A 20568-nucleotide genomic window follows, 5' to 3' on the forward strand; every position below is an offset into this window, starting at 1 on the left:
ATATATCATTTCAGTTTTATATTTATATATATTTCTTTGGGGCGGCACGGTGGTTAGCACTGTCGCCTGACAGCAAGAAGGCGCTGGGTTCGAATCCCCGGCCGCCCGGGTGTGGAGTTTGCATGTTGTGCGTGGGTTTCCTCCAGGTACCCCACCACTAAAAACATGGCTAGGTAAAATCCTTCAGTCAGCGCCGCTGACCAAAGGCACTGGCTCATGATCTGGAGTTGGTCCCCGGGTGCCACACCGAAATTGAAATTTCACTCATTATCTACTCACCTTCATGTAGACTAAGGGGCTGGGAGAAGTTTCAGAGTCCTCCGTGGTTTCTCTGAGTTACAGGGGGTCTCGGCGTAGCAGTGCATGTCCATATAACGGTTGCAAATGGATACCAACTGTCTTTGTAACAAAAAGACACACCAAAAAACATCCAAATACCTCCATACTGCTCGTATGTAATGTCCGTCTTGTATTGAAGCCCCGAAATGCTTGTTTGTAGCGGAAGCTCCTCTTCCCAGTTTGTCCAAATTTGACGAACCGGGAAGAGGAGCTTCGAGAAGCTTCCGCTACAAAACAAGCTTGAAATATAGACTTATTTAATTTTTTTCGGGACAATTTAGCATTTCGGGGCTTCAATACAAGACGGACATTACATACGAGCAGCATGGAGGTATTTGGATGTTTTTTGGTGTGTCTTTTTGTTACGAAGACAGTTGGTATCCATTTGCAACCGTTATATGGACATGCACTGCTACGCCGAGACCCCCTGTAACTCAGAGAAGCCACGGAGGACTCTGAAACTTCTCCCAGCCCTTAGTCCACATGAGGGGGAGGAGATAATGAAATTTCAATTTTGGGTGAACTATCCCTTTAAAGGCAGAGAAAGAATTTCACTGTCACTGTATATTTGACAAATAAAGTACCTTTACCTTTATCCTTTTCCTTTGTTTAAATTAGCTTCATGTGGATCAGTGTCATCAGTCATCATCAATCATCTGATTCAACACTTTCTAATGTGGCATGTTTGTACGTTTAATATGATCACTGATAATTGGGTTATGGTTATTTTTTATTACAGTTATATAGTTATTTACTTTCTTTGTATTGAACATTAATCTGAGTGAAATCAGTTCAGATTTGAGCTGGTTATTATCAAGATATGACACCAACATGTAAAATTATCCATGTCTGGAAGAGGCTTGATGAAGTAGTTGGTCGGTAAATGACAAACAATATGAAGACAGTCCAAACTCTGAAATGAAAATGACGCTGCACTTATTATTTTTCACCCTAGTTTTCCCTGAGAGTTAATCTAACGAAAGACAGATCATCAACTGCTAAAGCTGCACTCCACGATCAGGAACTCGGAAACGGTTATGATCATATACACAAGGATATCAATAATCAGGTTCCATATGTAAGACCAGAGTTTGGAAGACTAGGCTACTTTGATGTTGCCCAATTATAAGAGACAATTAAAGCCACATTAACAAATTCTTCTTTTTCATCACCACTCATCTCCACCACTACAACATGGATCCTGACTGTTTAATCTGGAGGTAAAAATCAGAGAGAGATCTTCCAATCCCCCCAAGCTTGATTTCCACAGAGAACTGTGAAGTGGACAAGCAGCCAGCTAAGAGACGAGCTCAAAGCCTGGCCCAAGAAGCCTCATCAGCCGTGACCTGCCGCTGCACATCTGTAGCTGCCCTGCCCACACCTCAGCCTGCTGGGTCTTGTTTGAATGAGAGCACTCTGTACAGGAAACACCTAAGTCAATTATTACCAAACCACCTGCCCCACTTCCTATCGCCTCGACACACACACACACACACAGGAATACAGCAGGAGAGAGAGAGAATAGTGAGAAGGTGAGAGTGAGAAGCATAAAAAACACAGGAGAACATACAAACAAATAAAATCTCTCCATGGGAAATTCGGTAAGGGCTTTAAGAGGGATAAACCATCCAGCAGATCCACCTGCGCTGACCTGAAATCGAGTTAAGTTACCAACGCCGCTACTTGTAACGTCGCTACTGCCCAACACTGAAGACCAATAGCTTCTGGTGAGGAACCTCGCCTCAGAAGATGGATGGAGCTGCCTCCCAGTCTGAGCATCATTCCAAAATCAGCTGCAACTGCCAATATCACATCCCAAGATCATTGGAGAAGGAGTTTGATTAGAAAAAATGAGGTTGAAAGTCAACTCATGTGAAGAGTCATGCTCATGCCACAGTGAATGTGTGATTGGAGACTAGAGGCAGCGTGGGGCTGGAATTATTTCAGAATATATCAGGAAAGGGGTGATACCACCGGCACCATAATCTAGTTCTAACAGATAGTGGAGAAACCATTCCCTCTGGAGTTGAGAACAGCAGCAGTCCTTCCCCTAAAAACAGGCCACCATCTTTCTTACACTAAGGGCTGAGACCTTCAGCTGGTTCAGAGACGCCGAGAAGTTTGCTTTTGGTTATGAAAGAGTCTCATATTAATGTGGATGAATCTACATTACCCACTTGTTAACGGGTCAATTTTTGATAAATATATCGTTTTGTCTTCATAGGTATTTCAATATTATTATTTAGTGGTCGACTCGTCCAGCATTTCCTAGTTTCAGTTTCCCGGACGCTGCCCGGCGGGTCATGAGAATAATGCTGCCGGATCACTAGTTGGCATCGTTTATGGTCGGAACTACGACGGTATCTGATCGTCTTCAAACCTCTGACTTCTGCTCTTGATTAACGAAAACATTCTTGGCAAATGTTTTCGCTTTTGTCCGTCTTGCTCTGGTCCAAGAATTTCACCGTGCGCACGGAGGCTCATGGGAAATGTAGTGTGAAAGCACTTTGCTTTCCGAAAGTCCTCGTTGTCCCTTTAAGATATTGATCTCATGTTTGAATGCTCAAGCAAAGTCATCCTGATGGAACTTACACTTTCTGCAGATATGTTGCTTGGAGGATGCCTTCAAGAGGAAAGTACAAGAGAGGGATGAATGATGGTAGAAGGGTTGGAGGTAGAGGTTGGAGCTTGGCAGTGCAATCATGTTTTACAGCCTACAAGAGAAGCGCCATCCCCAGGGAGAGAGCTGTAATGACTGTGGCTCATAAGTAGACAGTCAAAGGGCAGGTAGCTGTGATGATCCTTCTGTCTGCTCAACCTGCGTTGTCTGTTGCTGTTTGATGTTGACAGAACTGAAGAGATGAATGAAGACGTGTCCAGAAGCTTCACCAGGTAAATTCACTCATTCATCCACTAATCCTCAAACATAAAAATGGAAGTGACTGATAGTGATTACTGAATGAAACATCTGCGTAAACAAGAAGAAGTGGTTCCTTGCTAATTTAGTTGTTGTATATTATATTATACTGAATGTGCCAAGACGACAGCTAAACATGAGGGATGTAAACAGTTGTGTAATCTCAGTTTTATTTCTTAGGCTACTTCCATACTAACAGACATGAAAACACATATCACATGACAGGAAGTAGATTTTCATCTTTGTAGTTTACTAATTTGCAGATGATCAGATGATAGAGTCAAAATATAAATATATGTGTAAATATTCCTCATGTAAAAATGATGAGTAAAGGGAACTAGTGAAAAGCACAGTGAGTAGGGACTACCTACAGGGGGATCAAAACAACTGAGATCAACCTTTCTGACCCTGTCCCACCCCTGCTCCCTCCTGTAGTGCTGCATCAGATTTCACTGACTCTGTCCAGTACGAGCTCCATCAGAGGGCACGCAGTGTGAACACAATATGGTGTGGAAAAAAGGAACAGGAGTGAGGAAAGCCAAGGTCCACGGACACTGATTGGATCAATCTCTGTTCCGAGGCAGCAGAGGGTGAGGACGGGGGCGGCCGCCCCGCACTAGCCTTGGCATTTCACCGCAGCCACAATAATGTTGGCTAACAGACCTTGAGATGATATCTCTGACCAACAACACAAAGAGACAGAGGGATGGAAACAGAGGGAGGATGAGATGTTTGTTTACAGTACAGTGTGGGGATCTTTCAGTGTTATGCTTACGTATATTAGGGATGCACCGATACACCAGCTTTTTTAGTCCCAGTGCCGCTCCCAATACCTGGTTTTACTGTAGTGTATCGGCCGATACCGAGCCCATACCACTTTTGAATTTTTTTTTTTTTTTAAAGTATATTTTTTGGCCTTTTTGCCATAGTGAGATAGACAGGAAAGGGGGAGGCAGAGAGAGGGGGAATGACATGCAGGAAAGGTCTGCCCGACGCGGGATTCGAACCGGGGACGTCTGCGTTGAGGACTGTAGCCTCTACATGGGGCGGCCGCTTTAACCACTGCGCCACGCACCGCCCCACCACTGTTGAATTAAAGGGACACTTCACTGCGAGATGTTTGTTCGTTGTTGTAAACCATTGAATGTATGATGTAAAGAAGGAAGAACATCTTGCAGAAAATCTTGCGCATGCGCACAAACATCAACAGAGCCGCTGGGAGCTACTACTACAACTACAACAACTACAAAGGCTCAAAACAGAGATCACATTTTTTTCCAAACAACTTTTTCATGTCACAGCTTCAGGACACTTGGGTCAGTACAGACGAGCATTATGGAGGTATCAGGATGTTTCATAGTGTGTGTTTTAGCCAATTGCATGTAAGCTGTTCGCTGCCTGGTTGTAACCTTCAACTAGCTGGGTGCATGTTATTTATCTAACACAGAGAACTCTCAGGTCTTCAGACAGCAGCCTTTTAATCATTCCAAAAGTTTTTACTAAAATGTATGGTGAGGCCTCTTTTTATCATTACGGCCCACATCCTAAGGACAGAACGTGGATATTCCTAAACGCAACATGAAGACCTAGCTTTTGAGTCTGGTGTTTCTAAGTGTTCTTATTGTTTTATTAGATCTAAACGTATCTCCAGTATCTAGTGTCTCCATTTTTATTCCTTTGAATTATTTATATAAAATAAAATATGTAAATATTTATTTATATATACACATACTGTATATTTAGTAAATATACAGTATGTGTATATATAAATAAATATTTACATATTTTATTTTATCTATTTATTTTATTGTTTTTACCTATTAGTTTTTATCCACTCTCTTGTGTTCTACCCACTGCAAAGTACAAACTGTCGAGTGCAAGATAGCATTTCCTCAGTATTTAACTCAGTGTTTAAATTTTTGGGTGTGTGAATGTGTGCATGCATGTATGTCCTCTCTGTTTTTATTATTTTTTATCATGTAAATCACTTTGAGCTGCTTCCTGTATGTTTGATTGATTGATGTATAATAATAATATAATGTGTGTGCATGCGGGTGGACAGTGAAGAAGTACGTTCACTTGAGTATAGTATATTTAGGTTTCTGTTCTGTACTTGAGCAAGTAAAATTCAAGCTTGAGCAGATTTACATTGACTCCACTAGAACAGTTGTGTACACCTCCAGCTTTAGTTAAGCTTAACTTGTGTGTTGTAGGGCTTTCGCTCGTCGCTCTACATCGCTGTGGTTTGTTCTTTCTTCCCTCTGTGACAACTGAGGTGAATAAACCACAGGAACCAGCTGGAGGGGCGAGTTAGTGGCCGTGCCGAGCAGAAGTTGCTTTAATAGGTATATCAGTGGGTTGACACCTGGTTTCCAGAGGAGTTTTAATTAACCAGGCCGCTGGTCAGTGAGAGGTAGCAGGCAGGTTTCCATTATGAGGGGGCAGCGGGCTGAGGCACAGTCTGCTATTTCAGCCAGCAAATTGGAGAATTAATGATGTGGATAATCTGCCTGTTCCTCTCAGATCTGAGAGACGCTTCCAGGCCCGGAGCGGCCCGACTGGGCCACCATGCATGTACGCACATACACTGGGTTTCTGATTCTCCGAGGAGCAGTAGCTCTGGATTTAGACGGGGATATTTGATTTGCTCCTCAGTTATTAACACTGACCTGTGACTGGATTAAGACTGGGCCAATAGGCTTGAAGTTTATTTTAATATACATTTAGAAATGAATGGATCCTAACAGCACATAATAACCAGGGTGAGGACACAGATCATTTTTTTAAGGGTCACATTCAGTGTTATAAAATGTATAAAATGAGTATTTCATGACTTGTATTTTCTGATCATGTTTTCATCAACACAGTGGGTTCTCAGTAAGCTCTAGGTATTTATGTAAATGCTTCTGCTGAAGAACAGACACACCTGAGAAACTAACAGACTGACTCATCCACCTGATGTGGACGTAGCTCAATGACACCTGAGCAACAACAAGGTCACTTATTTTGTTTTCCATGTCTTGTTCACCACTGGGGGGTCAAGGTTGATGAGATCCAATCAGAGGGCGACTCTAGTATGGCATCATTTCCATATGTTTCCATTTTTTGCCCTTTCACACACACATGTTCTCCAAAGGCTTTAGAGTAGTAAGTTGAAGGAGTTTAAACCTAAAATAGTGTGATGGACACCAAGAGCAGCACACAGCTGTCTTTGTCTTTCAGTGGGTTTAGTGCCAAAAAAAAACCCCATAATGAATACAAATAATAATAATAATGGCTTGGATTATAGCGCTTTTCATGGCACCTAAAGCGCTTTACAGAAACCATTATTCATTCATACCACATTCACACCAGTGGTGGTAAGGTAGGTGTAGTCACAGCTGCCCTGGGGCAGACTGACAGAAGTGTGGCTACCAATTCGCTCCAAATGGCAAAAGATGTAAAAACAGGTTAATTTGCAGTGTTTTTTAATTTGCTGATTTGCACTGATTTTGCTTTTTTTTGCACACACTGTGTCTCTGGCATGTTAATGCTGAAGCCTGGTTGAGGTATGAGATGAGACTGTTATTGTGTCTGTCTATTTATTCTTCTTTCTTAATGAATGGGTTAGATTGCGGAACTGAATTGCACTTTTAGGATTAATAAAGTATTCTGAATCGTGAATTCAGTAAAGAGCAGGTAATTAAGTTAAATGAATTAAGCAGAGACCACTCTGTTTAACAGGTGTTAATTTACAAACTGCTTTAAATAATAGAAACAAATGAAAAGAAAGTAGCGTCATACTGTGAACAGGGAGCTACCATTAACTACTGCACTCTGCTTTAATGAATCCAGGGCAGACAGTTATCCAGTGAGGTGGGAAACCCCCCCGGACCTGTGATGTTTCCACTCCGCAGCCAGATGGACCATCACCTGCGTCTCCGCCGGACGAGCAGGTGCTGCAGCCGAGATACTGTTACAGCGCCCTGCATCTGTCTGACTGCATGTCATCAATGTGAGCGAGGGCGTGTGAGTGTGTCTTATTAAGTATCTCAGTGCAAACATGGCTGAGTAATCAAAGCCAGCACTCAACCACCACTGCAGAGAGTCTGGCTCCACTTTCTCAGGCTGGTCTGGATATTCTGATCTTTACTGTCTATACATGTGAGTTCAATCTAAACCGTCTGTTCCAGAGTGAAGTAAACCATAAATAAAAGCATATGTAACTAAAATACAAACATTAAAATATAAAGACTGGTTCAAAACCAAGATATCTGGATTATGCATGGTCAGTGTGCCAAATTAAGGACTAGCTAAAAGTGACATGTTAAACCCGCTGTCACTTTAAGCCATTCACAGGATAGCGCTGGTAAGTTTGTCCAAAAAAGTCACTAGCATGGACACAAGGTTGCTAGGTCACAAAACAAGTTGCTAGAGGGTCTGAAGAGTCTGGAAATGTCATGACAAAGGCGCTTGGATGGAAACGCTGCCTGCGAACGCCCCCTGATCACACAATAGAAACCCTTTGTGCCAAATCATTTTAACAGAGCAACAGCCAATGGGGAAACTGTGAATTCAACATTCAGTCCTGAGGTATTCAGCTGACCAATGACATCACTTTATCAGTCAGTCAGTCATTGACACTGGCCTCCTCAAACAAGCTACGTATGATGTCAAAAATGTAAACATGCATCAGAGCTGAGGAATCTTTAGGTTGACAGTCACCATGGTGACCTGATCACCTTTACTGTACAGATCTGGTTTCAACAAAACTACAACATTTGGATGAGTTGTGATTGTGGAAAATATAAAATTAATGAATTAAATTAGCTATTTTCCCCCCTATCTTTTAACTACACGAGCTGTCAGTGAGTTGTGAGGCCACAAATCCAGACAGAGGTAACAGATGATAACATTAATAACCTTGACATGAAAAATCAGAGGTGCTGGCTGCAGCAAACTGGTATTTACACCTTTATATTATTATTATCTAGTAGATCCATTAGCCTAAATGTTATAGATCATCACACACTCGCTTTACAGTAAATGATCAGAGAAGCGTGATGAAATGTTAGAAAAGAAGGAGGCTGAACCATCACCTCAACTAAACCTCAGGCCGACCCAGACCACAGAAATCAGATATAGAGGAGACCTTAAAGGGATACCGGTAGTACAACGTTTTGGCAAATTGGCCCATTGCCATAATCCCTATACTTTTAGGAGTAGGTTCCTTTAATTGTCGGTGCAAGCTATTTTTAGAACAGTGGAGCAGAGCCACGAGCTGCTCAGAGCTACGCTACGGAGGATGCGTTTCCCTCATCAACCTCATCAAATACACAATCCAACAACTCCACAACACTCTGGTGGACAAGTTGTGACCTGCACATTCACCACGCTATGAGATAATAACGGAACATTACAAGACGGAGTTGTTTTCGAGGCAAATGCAGAGATTGCTTGCTGAAAAACTGCCCCCGATGGGACATCAGCTGCATGAATTTCCCTCTAAAACAACTCTGTCTGGTAACGTTCTGTTATTATCTCATAGCGTGGTGAATGTGCAGGTCACAACTTGTCCACGAGAGTGTTTTGGAGAAACCAAGAAATCCCATTAGCCTCCATAGCGTAGCTCTGAGCAGCTTGCGGCTCTGCTCCGCCGTTCTAAAAACAGCTTGCACCGACGATTAAAGGAACCTACTCCTAAAACTATAGGGATTATGGCAATGGGCCAATTTGCCAAACTGTTGAACTATCCCTGTTATACAATGGACAGATCAACACACATTTCTACCTGATCTGGTCTGTACCAAACTACATTACTGTAGGAAATTCTATGTGTGACCAGTCACAGCTCTTCGTTGAGTGATTCTTAATAAATGCTTACCTCAGTGTTGGACTAATAGCAACAGACCACACTCTGTCGTACATGGCGATTGTGCTTCTGGGGCCGCTGGACGTCAGAGTCCAAATCTAGAGAATCAGAGGTCCCCAGTCAGCACAGATGATAGCTGACATCAGTGAAGCTCATAATGAATTGAATCTGAGGTGAAATGTAACACTGCAATGAGGTGATGTCAGTTTGTCTGAATTGTAGAAGTGTTCTGACCCTGGTTGTTCGGTCTCTGGATCCACTGATGATGAGTCCGTCTTTAGAATCCAGGCAGTTGACTTCCTGGTTGTGACCCGATAGCGCCACCGACACGTCGCTGGTCCTGCTGTGGACCAGGATCTTGCCATCACTGACGGACAGAGAGGGGCCTGATATTAACAGACTGTGACATATACAGAACTGTTCAGACAGTCTAGGGACTACCGTATATAAGAATAAGCTTTCATGAATAATACCATGAATAGCTTTTATTTATCTCTGAACTGATCCATTGGAACAAAGAGGAAAACAATCAGATCTTTATTTGCTGAGACCCATTCTCCACCATTCACCTGCACAGTTTGTCAGGTCCATGGCAGGTGCGGTCGGTTGTTCAAGCATTTTGGAGAACTTAGTTGCAGGTGTATTTGCTATACCAATATGGGAGCTGGATGATAAAATAAAAACTCGCTCTTGCTCTGAAACTGTAACTCTCAGGACTCTGTAGACTGTGATACTGCAACTTCCCTTTAAAGCAGAAGTAAGCGATCCGGTCGTTTGGGCTAATGCTGCGTTCCAGCCAGGCTTTTGAAACCGTAAGTTACAGCTTCAAGTCACGACTTACGACTTTGTAGCGTTCCAGGCATCCCGTAACTCATGTTTTTCCGACCTGTTGCCTGTGAAAGTCACTATAACGGCCACTCGTTACTTCCGACCCGTGAAGTCGTACCAGATCGAACTGGTACGAGTTCACAGGTCGGAAAAACACGAGTTACAGGTTGCCTTGAACGCACCATAACTTCTTGTCAGCGATGGAGTTAGCAGCCCCCGCCCTCGTCATGGATCTATTGGTCCTCGTCCCTACGTCACCACATTCACGCGCATCCCTTGGCTGCACACACAGCCCTTCATGCCGTTCTCTCTCCTCATTGGATAAAACTTGTAGGATACATGAAAAGTTTTCTCCTCGGCTTACAGCAGAGCAGAGTTTCGGTCCAGAGTTTCGGTCCAAACACTCTATGTAAGTGATTGCCGTCGGAAGATATAACTATTTAAGACTTATATTAACACAAAAATATCGCTTACTTCTGCTTTAACTAAAAGAACTGAGCATTTCTTCCCCATACTGTTTATTGATCATCTTGATCTTTATTTGTTCGTGATAAATCCTTATGATCTTATTCATCCTCTTTGACTCCTCTGAGTCTGGTTCTGGCTGAGTCTCTCTGATATTTCTTCCTCTGACCATCTTGATGCTCTCTGCTCTCACCTGTCAACCTGGAGCAAGCAGGTGGTGGGCGGAGCTTAAGGCCTCATTTTGACTTCTCAATAAGGAAGTGAGAGTAAATAAGGTTCAGACCCAGTTATATAGCAGAAATCCATTTTAGACAAAAAATATTATATTTTTTTTCATATCATAGAGTGTTTCTTGAAAGTTAAAAAAAAAGTCTGGAGAGTAACTTAAAGGGATATTCCCGCGTAAGTTTAATTCATGGTCTAACACACCGTGACAGAGAAGACCCCCCCCCTTGCGAGATCACATTTGCCGACCGCATACTCCCCTAGTTTGTAGCAACTTTAGTAAAGACCGCATGATAGCAAAACACTGCTGTCTATTTCTCCATGAGCAAACCAAAAAAACCACTCATAGCCACAAATAATGCTCAGAACAGCATCAAACTTCATCAACAGTACAAATAGGGTCCCAGCCCATAATACGAGGCATCAAACACCTGCTAGCTTTGCCTGGTTTCTATTGGAAAGACATGAAAACACAACTCACACACTCTCCTCCAGTCGGTTTGCTGGTTGTGGGAAAGCCCTGACGAGTCCATTACCGAGTGCATCAGTGTTCCTGATCTGATGTGTTTCCCTCTCTGTTTCTAACAATAACTACCAAGTGTTGACAGGGAAATGAAGTTGAGTTGCTCAAACTATCACAGTGTTATGAACTCACATGGGAGATGTGAAGCAGGTGAAGTGTAAGGGCTAGGTGAGGTCAAGGTAGACTGATCCATAAATGCACAACACAGAAACATATCACGAGATGGGAGGTAGCTCACTTAACCCAATGAGTGGGCGGAGTTTGGTTGACCCATATCACCTGGGCTGGAGGCGGAAGAGAGAGGGACGACTTCCGGGGTCTCGAGACGAAGAAGGTCTCCATGAGGGGAGACCACGCTGGCGACAAACACACACCCACACACCGCACCGGAGTCACACACCAAATGAACTAAGAACCAAGTGCCGAGTGGAGCGAGCTGGCCGGCTGTGGAGCTGCTGTGGCCGTGTAGCGACGGGGACGCCCTGAGCTACGGCCTCACCGAGTCCGGTCGCGCCGGGTCGTACCGGGCCTAGAAGCGGTAACTACGGAGCGGGTAAGTGAAGCAACTCCCATGCTCAGGTAGATACACACACATACGGACAGGTACACAAACACACGTCTAAGTCTATGCATACACTTGAGAGAGAGATTACCACAGGAGCAAACGGGAGGTTTCAGGACAGGCATAGTTTAATAAACGAGCTAACGTAATATCATGTTTCATGTACCAATGCGGTCCCGTTTGTCCGCATGTGTTACACACAGTCAGCAAAGCATGTGTGCATTTTTGGAAATAAACGTCACTGGACTCCTTACTTTTCTACTGCACTCGGTAATTAACTCGTCAGGGCTTCCACACTAGGAGCAAGCGGCTGGAGGAGAGTGTGTGAGTTGTGTTTTCATCTCTTTTCAATAGGAACCAGGCACTCACTGTTGATGAAGTTTGGTGCTGATCTGAACACTATTTGTGGCTATGAGTGGCTTTTTTGATCGTGGTTTGCTTGTGGAGAAATAGACAGCAGTGTTTTGCCATCATGCGGCCTTCAGCAATTGAATTGAATTGAATTGAATTGAATTGCTGAAGTTGCTACAACTAGAGAAGTTTGCGTGTGGCAAACTTGATCTCTCGAGGGGGGGGCTCTTACTCAGTGTCACAGCGTGTTAGACCGTGGATTAAATTTACGCCGGAATATATCCCTTTAAGCTCCAAGCAAACTGAAGCTGCTGCAACAGTTTGAGTCAGGAAACACAAACGACTACCGCCTGTTGTTCATCTACAGCTACTGTACCTTCCACCGCTGATCAGGTGAGAGTCGGTCAGAACAAAGTGACACACGTCTCCACTGTGGCCTGAGTAGATTTCAAAGGGTTTCCTCTGGAGTTTCCCTGAGTCATGGTGCACATAATGCGCTCCGATATCAGCAGCCTGAGACAGAAACAGCACGTCCCCATCTAGTTGCAACCACGGCAACAGTCTGAAGATGAGACAAAGGAGGAGACAGGTAAATGATGACTGAAAAAAGATGTCTGTGTATGAAGTGTGGAGCTAGACTTGATAGGATGTTAGTGGTTAGCTTAGCGTAGTATACTGACTGGAATCAGAGTTAAAGCAGATATCAGTGGCACGGCCGTTTCGGCTAATGCTGTGTTCAAGGCAGGCTTTTGAAACCGTAAGTTACAGCTTCAAGTCACAACTACGACTTGGTAGCGTTCCAGGTAACCCGTAGCTCGTGTTTTTACCGTCCTGTTGTCTGTGAAAGTTCCCTATAACGGCCACTCGTAACTTCCGACCCGTGAACTCGTACCAGATCGAACTGGTATGACTTCACAGGAAGGAAAAACACAAAGTACGAGTTTCCTTGAACGCACCATGAGTTAGCAGCCCCCGCCCTTGTCAGGCATCAATTGGTCCTCGTGCTACGTCACCACATTCACGCGCATCCCTTGGCTGCACACACAGCCCTTCATGCCGTTCTCTCCCCTCATTGGATAACACTTGTATCCCACAAGGAAAATTTTCTCCTCGGGTTACAGCAGAGCAGAGTGACGGAGAGACTCGTGTTTAGGCTGAAATACTTCATGTAAGTGATTGCTGACGGAAAATAGGACTATTTAGGACTTATATTAACAAAAACATTCCACTGATATCTGCTTTAAAGGGGACATATTATGGAAATATCACTTTTTGAAGGCTCTTTAACATATATTTGGGTGTTGTGACAATTGACAATTGGCTCCCTAGGTTGAAATCCAAGTGGTTTTTACAAGCTATTTCCTCAATTGTCATCCAATTATGTAACTAGTTTTCAAATTTGCATAACCCCACCCCAACCTGGTACGGGTAGAAGGGGTGGGGCGGGGCAAGCAGTGGTTAGGGGGTTAGGCTTTGGGGTATAATTTGTGCAAAAGGGGCTTAATATGTTTTCTTTAAAACGGTTCAGCTAAATGTTTCGGTCAAAGTGTGTAGGTAAATGACTCACTTTGTTTTCCATTTAAGTGGAATCGCCCTTTTGCAGACTCCATCAGTCCAGTTCTGAGCGATCTTCACTCTCTCCTTCAGTGGGATGTGGGGATATCTGCAACACAGACAGGGCAGATGGTTTTAAAGTCTGATTATAATGAAAATGGTACTTTGACCATTTGGAACTATCCAAGTGTCTTTAACAGGAGGGGACACGCAGGAACTGTCAGATCTTCTGAGACAGAGACAAATCTCTCAGTATTTGTTTTTTTCCAGAGAGAAAAACAGACCCTAACCCTAATAAACAATTTCATTATACATCATCTGATGCAGGTTAAACAACCACCAACACATCCATCCCTCGGCATGTAGTGGGATGAAGATATTGTACTGATCACATCAACTCAGCACAAGTAAATAAGTAAAGTCCCTGAGTACAAATGAATATGAGTGGATAACTAAATAAATAAATAATGAGAAACAGCAATGAAAATGTCATCTGTGTGCAACATGATCAATAATTTAGCATCTGGATCTCTTATTTTACAACAACTGAAACGGGAACATCAGCAGCATTTTCCTCCAGTCTGCCACAGCCACAGACTGACAACACCAACCCTCAACCAGGTCGCTCATTGTGTGCAATACACTGATGACTCCTGTCCACAACAGAGAGGCAAGCTGCTAGAATAGAATAGAATAGAATAGAATAGAATAGAATAGAATAGAATAGAATAGAATAGAATAGAATAAATCTTCATTATCCACCAAGTTGGAAAATTATCTTTGGCTCACCAGTAACAGAAGACAAAACAGCACTAATTACACTAAAAGCAGAATATAAAACCAAAATAATGTCAGGTTGGATTAAACTAATTCAAATGAATGTAAATTATTCTTTCCAACAGAAAAAATATATTCATAGGGTTTTTAAACTGATCCACCCACACCTGGAGGGAAAATGATCATAGAAACAAATCAGCTGAAGCTTTTAGTGGCACTTACTTCAATACCTGTGAAGACGGACCGAAGACTTTGAATACTTGGGCAGGACCACAATAGTTGTTTACATTTAGGATATATGCAGTGATGTTTGAAATCTGTATAAAATTCTAAATGTTGATAATCTTCTGCATTTACCTTACATGGAGCCATCTGACCAGTGATCAGTGATCTGACACAGGTGGTAACCTCTGTGCACCCTTTGACAAATGAACATCTGGATTAAGACAAATTAACAACTGGATGAGGAGATACACACAGAGTCCATGAAACAGGCTCAAACTGACTGTGCATCAGAAAGGGCCTTCGTTGTTAAATAATGCTAAATTATGGAAAGACAATGATAATGTGAAGGTGCAAGCCAAGTCCAGATCATGTTGTATGTTCAGACATGTGGTACTGATGCCATGTGCCTGTGATATAGGATGATGACAACACCTAAGGTAGAGAGACAGAGGACTAGAGGAAGCAGCCTGAACTCTTAAAGCTAACTCCAGTTTATAACAACTCGGATATTCATTTCATGTTCTCACCAACAGTTTTATTTGTGATGACAACACATGATGGTAGTCCAGAGGTTATGGTGCCGCACACATTTTGTCTGACGGTCATAACATCACTTTATCCTCATCTTGTGAAACACTTTACTTTAGGTCAAACTGAAATGTGTCTGTTTATTCAAGATTTCTAAATAATAAAACTAATATACTTATAAATAACTGCTAAAGGTCCAGTGTGTAAAATTTGTCAAGGTTTATCGGCAAAATCTGAATATACTACCAATTAATATATATGTATAAGTGTATAATCATCACTATAAAATAAAATCTGTTTAGTTTCCATAGACTTATAATTCTTATTTTAGGCTACATATAGTAAGGGTCTTGCTTAGAGAGTGTCGCCATCTTGTGCCGCCATGTTTGTACGGAATGGAAAATCCAACCAGCCAAACAGAGAGCATGTTTCATGAGTTTCACATTTATTTAATAGATAAATAATAGAATCTGAATGCTAGATGTCACTGTTTTCCCCTCATTTTACACACTGGACCTTTAATTTAAATTTCTAATTTCTTTGGTCTAATCAGCAGACCTACCCAGAGGCCCTGCATCACCTGAGGCCATAAAAGCCCAAGTTTTAGCAGCAGCTACTAGCTAGCTCTGGAGTCACTACAAACATTATTTGATTTATCACATTTTGTTAGAAATATACTTCACTGGTGTAAATGATCATCAGTGGTGGACCCTCCATCCTCTGACAGGGACTTGGTGAACATCTGGGTTAAAGAGCTGAACTGTTGTGGTTTGTTTTGAGCTCCTCTGTTTGTTGTGAAGTAGCCTAGTGTTTTTTCTTTTCTTTTCTGTCATTGTTATAGGCCTGTTATTATTATTCCATCATAGGACACTGTGTCTTTAAGACCTCTGTCTGACAGTTGATGTTCTGACCAATAACAGAGTGATCATCATCAGCTGTGGAGGACTGGTTGGTTGCTATGGGTACTGGTGAGGAAGTAATGCTACAGCCTTGTACAGTGGGGGTTAGCAGTGGGGGGCAAACAGCACATCATTACCCCGGGGTGTGGGGGGAGTCAGGACAGCCACGCTGCTGGTCTGGACTGTGTGGGGCCACGGTGGTCCTGTCAGGCAGAGACCGGCTCCAGGTGGACTGTGGGGACGGAGGGGGGGCTAGGGGGGCTAAGCTAACCGAGCTAACACACAGCCTGGTTCTTACATGTCCGTCCCGTCCCGCCTGATCCCCGTGTTCAGAAACTCTCTGGCGATCCGCCTCCACACCCCGTCCCGGTTCACGAAGCGACACAGGCTCCTGCAGACCTGGGACAGACGACTCAGAGACCTGTAGTCCAAGTAAGACAGGATGTGATAGAGGACGTCCTCCGGCAGCTGCAGGAGGAGCATGGTGAGGCTGAGCCCCCCCACTCCGGGTCCGGGTCTGGGTCTCGGTGTGTGTGTGTGTGTGTGTGTGTGTGTGTGTGTGTGTGTGTGTGTGTGTGTGTGTGTGTGTCAGACCCGCAGGTGGTCCGCAGTGAGAACAGGAGGTAAAGCTGAAGAACCGGGCTCCATGGTTCACAGAGCAGCACACAGGAGCACACAGGAAGCCATGGCTGCCGTCCGCTGACACGTGATGACGACAGTGATACGTCACTGGGCACGTCGCTGACGTATGATGCAAAAATGATTTAGCGTGCTATTCAAAGTAATTGTTACAGTACATGCATTACAATTAGGCCTACATATATATTTCTACATTTATATGTTTTATTTTATTTATATATACATTTTTTAGATAGATAGATAGATAGATAGATAGATAGATAGATAGATAGATAGATAGATAGATAGATAGATAGATAGATAGATAGATAGATAGATAACTTTATTTCACAGACTCCAAGTCCAACAATTGACACAAACAAAGAAACATAGACAAACAATATAGACAGCACACAGTGTGTCCACACACAAACTAAAAACAGTACAGTTGTTTAGACCAGTAGCTATTTCCAAAACATGGAAGTGTATTTCGTGTCACTCTGAGCTGGGTCAGTCAGAGACGATAGATAGATAGATAGATAGATAGATAGATAGATAGATAGATAGATAGATAGATAGATAGATAGATAGATAGATAGATAGATAGATAGATAGATAGACAGACAGACTTTATTGATCCCAAGCTGGGAAATTACAGTGTAGCAGCAGCATTACACAGACACACAGTGACGATTACAACATATAGCTAGTATAAGAATATAAAGAATAAGATTATAAAAAAAACAAATTATACATAATAAAATAGCAAAATATAAAGAATAAACTACCGGTATACATAATAAAATAGCAATAGACCGAATCGCCTTGTTGTTTACATTCTACTTCCGGGTAGAAAACCAGCACATAATTTGAATGAGATCAATAGTAACGAACGAGAGTTTAGCTATATATATCATATTTTTCACGCCCTATCACCGTTTAGACAAATCTGAAATGATTGAAGAAACATTACTATTTCTGTGTGTGTGTTTTGTGTTGCTATGTGTTGTATTTATTCAGTTTGGGGGAATCACGGTGTCTAGAAAGCATCAGTGGCTCAGCTGACAGGGACAGCTAACGGTAGCTAAGCTAACGGCAGCTAAGCTGACGGCGGTAGCTAAGCTAACGGCGGTAGCTAAGCTAACATCAGGATGCCAGCTGTTATGTAAAACCCTCCCGTTGTGGGACACGACATGAAACTACTCCAGTTAGCTCAGTCATGTTGGAACTCAGATATCCGCTGGAGAAAATATTTTTTCATGGACCGTTTATTGAGTCACTGAGTTATTAAAGTTAAACAGGTAGCTAACCGTTAGCCTGGTTAATCTATGATAACCATGACTAATTACAAAAATGTGCACACATAAATAGTAATGTTTGTCCAATCATTGGTTTTATAAACTTTACAAACATCAGATTAGTCTAAACGGCGATATAGTGACATGAAAAATTAGATAGCCTAGGCTATATATAGCGAAACTCTCGTCCGTCACTATTGTTAGAATACTGGTTTTCTACCCGGAAGTAGTTGTAAACAACAAGGCGATTCGTCCTATAGCAAATAAAATAGAATGTGATGTATATTTTATTCCTTAATGCCGTCCCATTATCTGTCGGTGTCTGTTTCTATTAACATTCTAATTGTTTGAACACTCTGATTGTCTGTACTGTTTCAATTGGGAAATCAAGATTTTCATTGGATAAAAAAAAGTAATTGCGATAATACCCTACTTTAAATAACGATAAGAAGATTTTGAATGCTGACAATATATAAATACAAATTTATTTAAAGTCACTATTAAAAAAATGTAGGCCTATACTTAGGCCTGACCTATTTTAAATCAGCGAACAGTCAAGTGCCTCATCCTCTCTATGAGGGTCTGCTGAGTTGACAGGGAGTCTGTTTGGGGAAGCAGTCACATCAGAAGATGTCATTGTTGTGGATGCTCTTCCCTCTGTTTCCACTGCTTCACTGTGATGATAGTGTGATCTAAAAGAGACTGAAACAGTCTCAGGAACAGTTAGGCTATGGCGGATCCTGATATCCCAAACTAACCTGTTAGTCTAGGTAAGTCTCATGTTCTGGCTGATGCACAGTGGAACATGCAACAACATTAAAGATGAGCAACAAAATTAAAGAAAAATCTATCTATTACTCTCATAACTCTCTCTCTGTTGTCGGAGCTCTGTATCAGAACTGATCTCCGTTCACGCTTAAACACCTGAAAACACGTAGGCTATTACAAGACCATTCACATACCACTCAGCATGTGCGTGCAGGTGTAAACAGGAAGCATTTTCTAATCTACAATTGGGAAGTTGTAGGAAATTCTGCAAACAGGGAACAGCAGTTAGAGTTTTCAAACTAAAACAGGTTCAGCAGTGTTTCCAAAAATCTCCTCCTGGACTCTGGAGGTGGACGGTAGGAATGATGATAGTGCTGAGATGCATTTTTTTTCAGCATTTGGTCCACAACACATTCTAGTGAAATAGGAAATAATTCAGCTCCTTTTATTTTCCACAAAGTGCAGACTGTAGAGGCTATTTTGTGCCAGAAATAGCAAGATTGATTTTATCATCAGAAGAATCTCATATGGGTTTGTTTTTATCTTTGAGCAAAACAAGCAAAAAGATCTGCTTACAAGCTATTTGAGGTACTTTTAGCTTCAACATCCCTTCAACATCCTCCTCTGAGAGGGAACATGAGGCACTGTATAATTTGGGTTCGGCATCGAGAATCGAATGGAACCGGTATAACATTTCAATTCCATCGGAATCATTAAGAAATTCTAATTTTGATTCCTCTAATGGCTCCTAAACAATTTTCTTTTGTGCTTCGTCTTTGGTTTGCACTCCTCCAACCGCCAGTAAAACAAGAGAGAAAAAGTCATTTCTGCCTGAACAGACCACCCACACACCGCAGCAGCAGCGTGTGCAATCATGGATACTATTTCATCCAAAAAGAAGTCGGGTTAGCTCCCTCATTCAGACCATGCAAATTTCATCTCCATCTTTCTTTATTTTTTGTGTCATTGTCGTGTGAGCTACTGGACTAATTTGAATTTCCCTCCTAGGGATGAATAAAGTATTCTCTACTCTACTTCAAAACTAGAATCGAGAATCGTTGGGAACTAGAACCAAAACGCTGAAACGGAACCGGAAGCAGTTCTGGAATTGGAAATGGAAACAGAATCAGAATTTGAATTGGAATCGGAATCAAAATTGTTAAAGGGATAGTTCACCCAAAATTCAAATTTCAGTCATTATCTACTCACCCTCATGTCGACTAAGAGCTGGGAGAAGTTTCAGAGTCCTCCGTGCCTTCTCTGAGTTACGGGGGGGTCCGCGCAGCAGTATTTGTCCATATAATGGTTGTGAATGATGCTCACTTTTCTTTGTCCAAAAAGACACACCAAAAAACATCCAAATACCTCCATGCTGCTCGTCTGTAATGTCCCTCTTGTATTGAAGCCCCAACATGAGAAATTGTTCAGAAAAAAATTAAATAAGTCTATAAAATTTTTTAGCTTGTTTGTAGCGGAAGCTCCCAGTGTCTCAGTTCACTGCTCTTCCTGTGTCGAGGTTTGCACTGACCGGCGGAACAATTCTCCCAGCCCTTAGTCGACATGAGGGTGAGTAGATAATGAGTGAAATTTGAATTTTGGGTGAACTGCCGAAACCTTTACCTGTGTCTCACTTCGGCGCCTACATCCTTCAGAGGACGCATTTGAAGGCCAATTACGTTGACAGGGCCTGTCCCAAATTGATGGCTAGTCCAAATGTCAAAAAGTCCAAAAGAACTCAGGTTTCTCCCTTATCCAGACCATGCTAACTTTTTTGATTCCGCTTCTTAAAAGAATCAGAATAGAAAATTGTTAGGAACTGGAATCCAAACCCAAAAACGTA

The 20568-nt window shown here is 42.3% G+C and overlaps 1 protein-coding gene across 1 annotated transcript in view; it reads right to left on the bottom strand.

Moving 5' to 3' along the window:
• fbxw4 (F-box and WD repeat domain containing 4) overlaps window positions 1-16574 on the bottom strand; it is a 65024-nt gene extending 48450 nt beyond the window's left edge. The window contains exons 1-5 of the mRNA XM_085800939.1: window positions 16343-16574; window positions 13629-13724; window positions 12438-12623; window positions 9342-9474; window positions 9120-9205 (exon numbers count right to left, since the gene is read on the bottom strand). Coding sequence (XP_085657065.1) covers window positions 9120-9205; window positions 9342-9474; window positions 12438-12623; window positions 13629-13724; window positions 16343-16527 — 686 coding nt within the window. The 5' untranslated portion in view covers window positions 16528-16574. The remainder of the gene's footprint in view (window positions 1-9119; window positions 9206-9341; window positions 9475-12437; window positions 12624-13628; window positions 13725-16342) is intronic.
• Between the last annotated feature and the right edge of the window lie 3994 nt (window positions 16575-20568).

Source organism: Trachurus japonicus, chromosome 15 (assembly GCF_045865225.1).
Source record: "Trachurus japonicus isolate A0001 chromosome 15, Traja_1.0".
NCBI classification, from domain to species: Eukaryota; Metazoa; Chordata; class Actinopteri; order Carangiformes; family Carangidae; genus Trachurus; species Trachurus japonicus.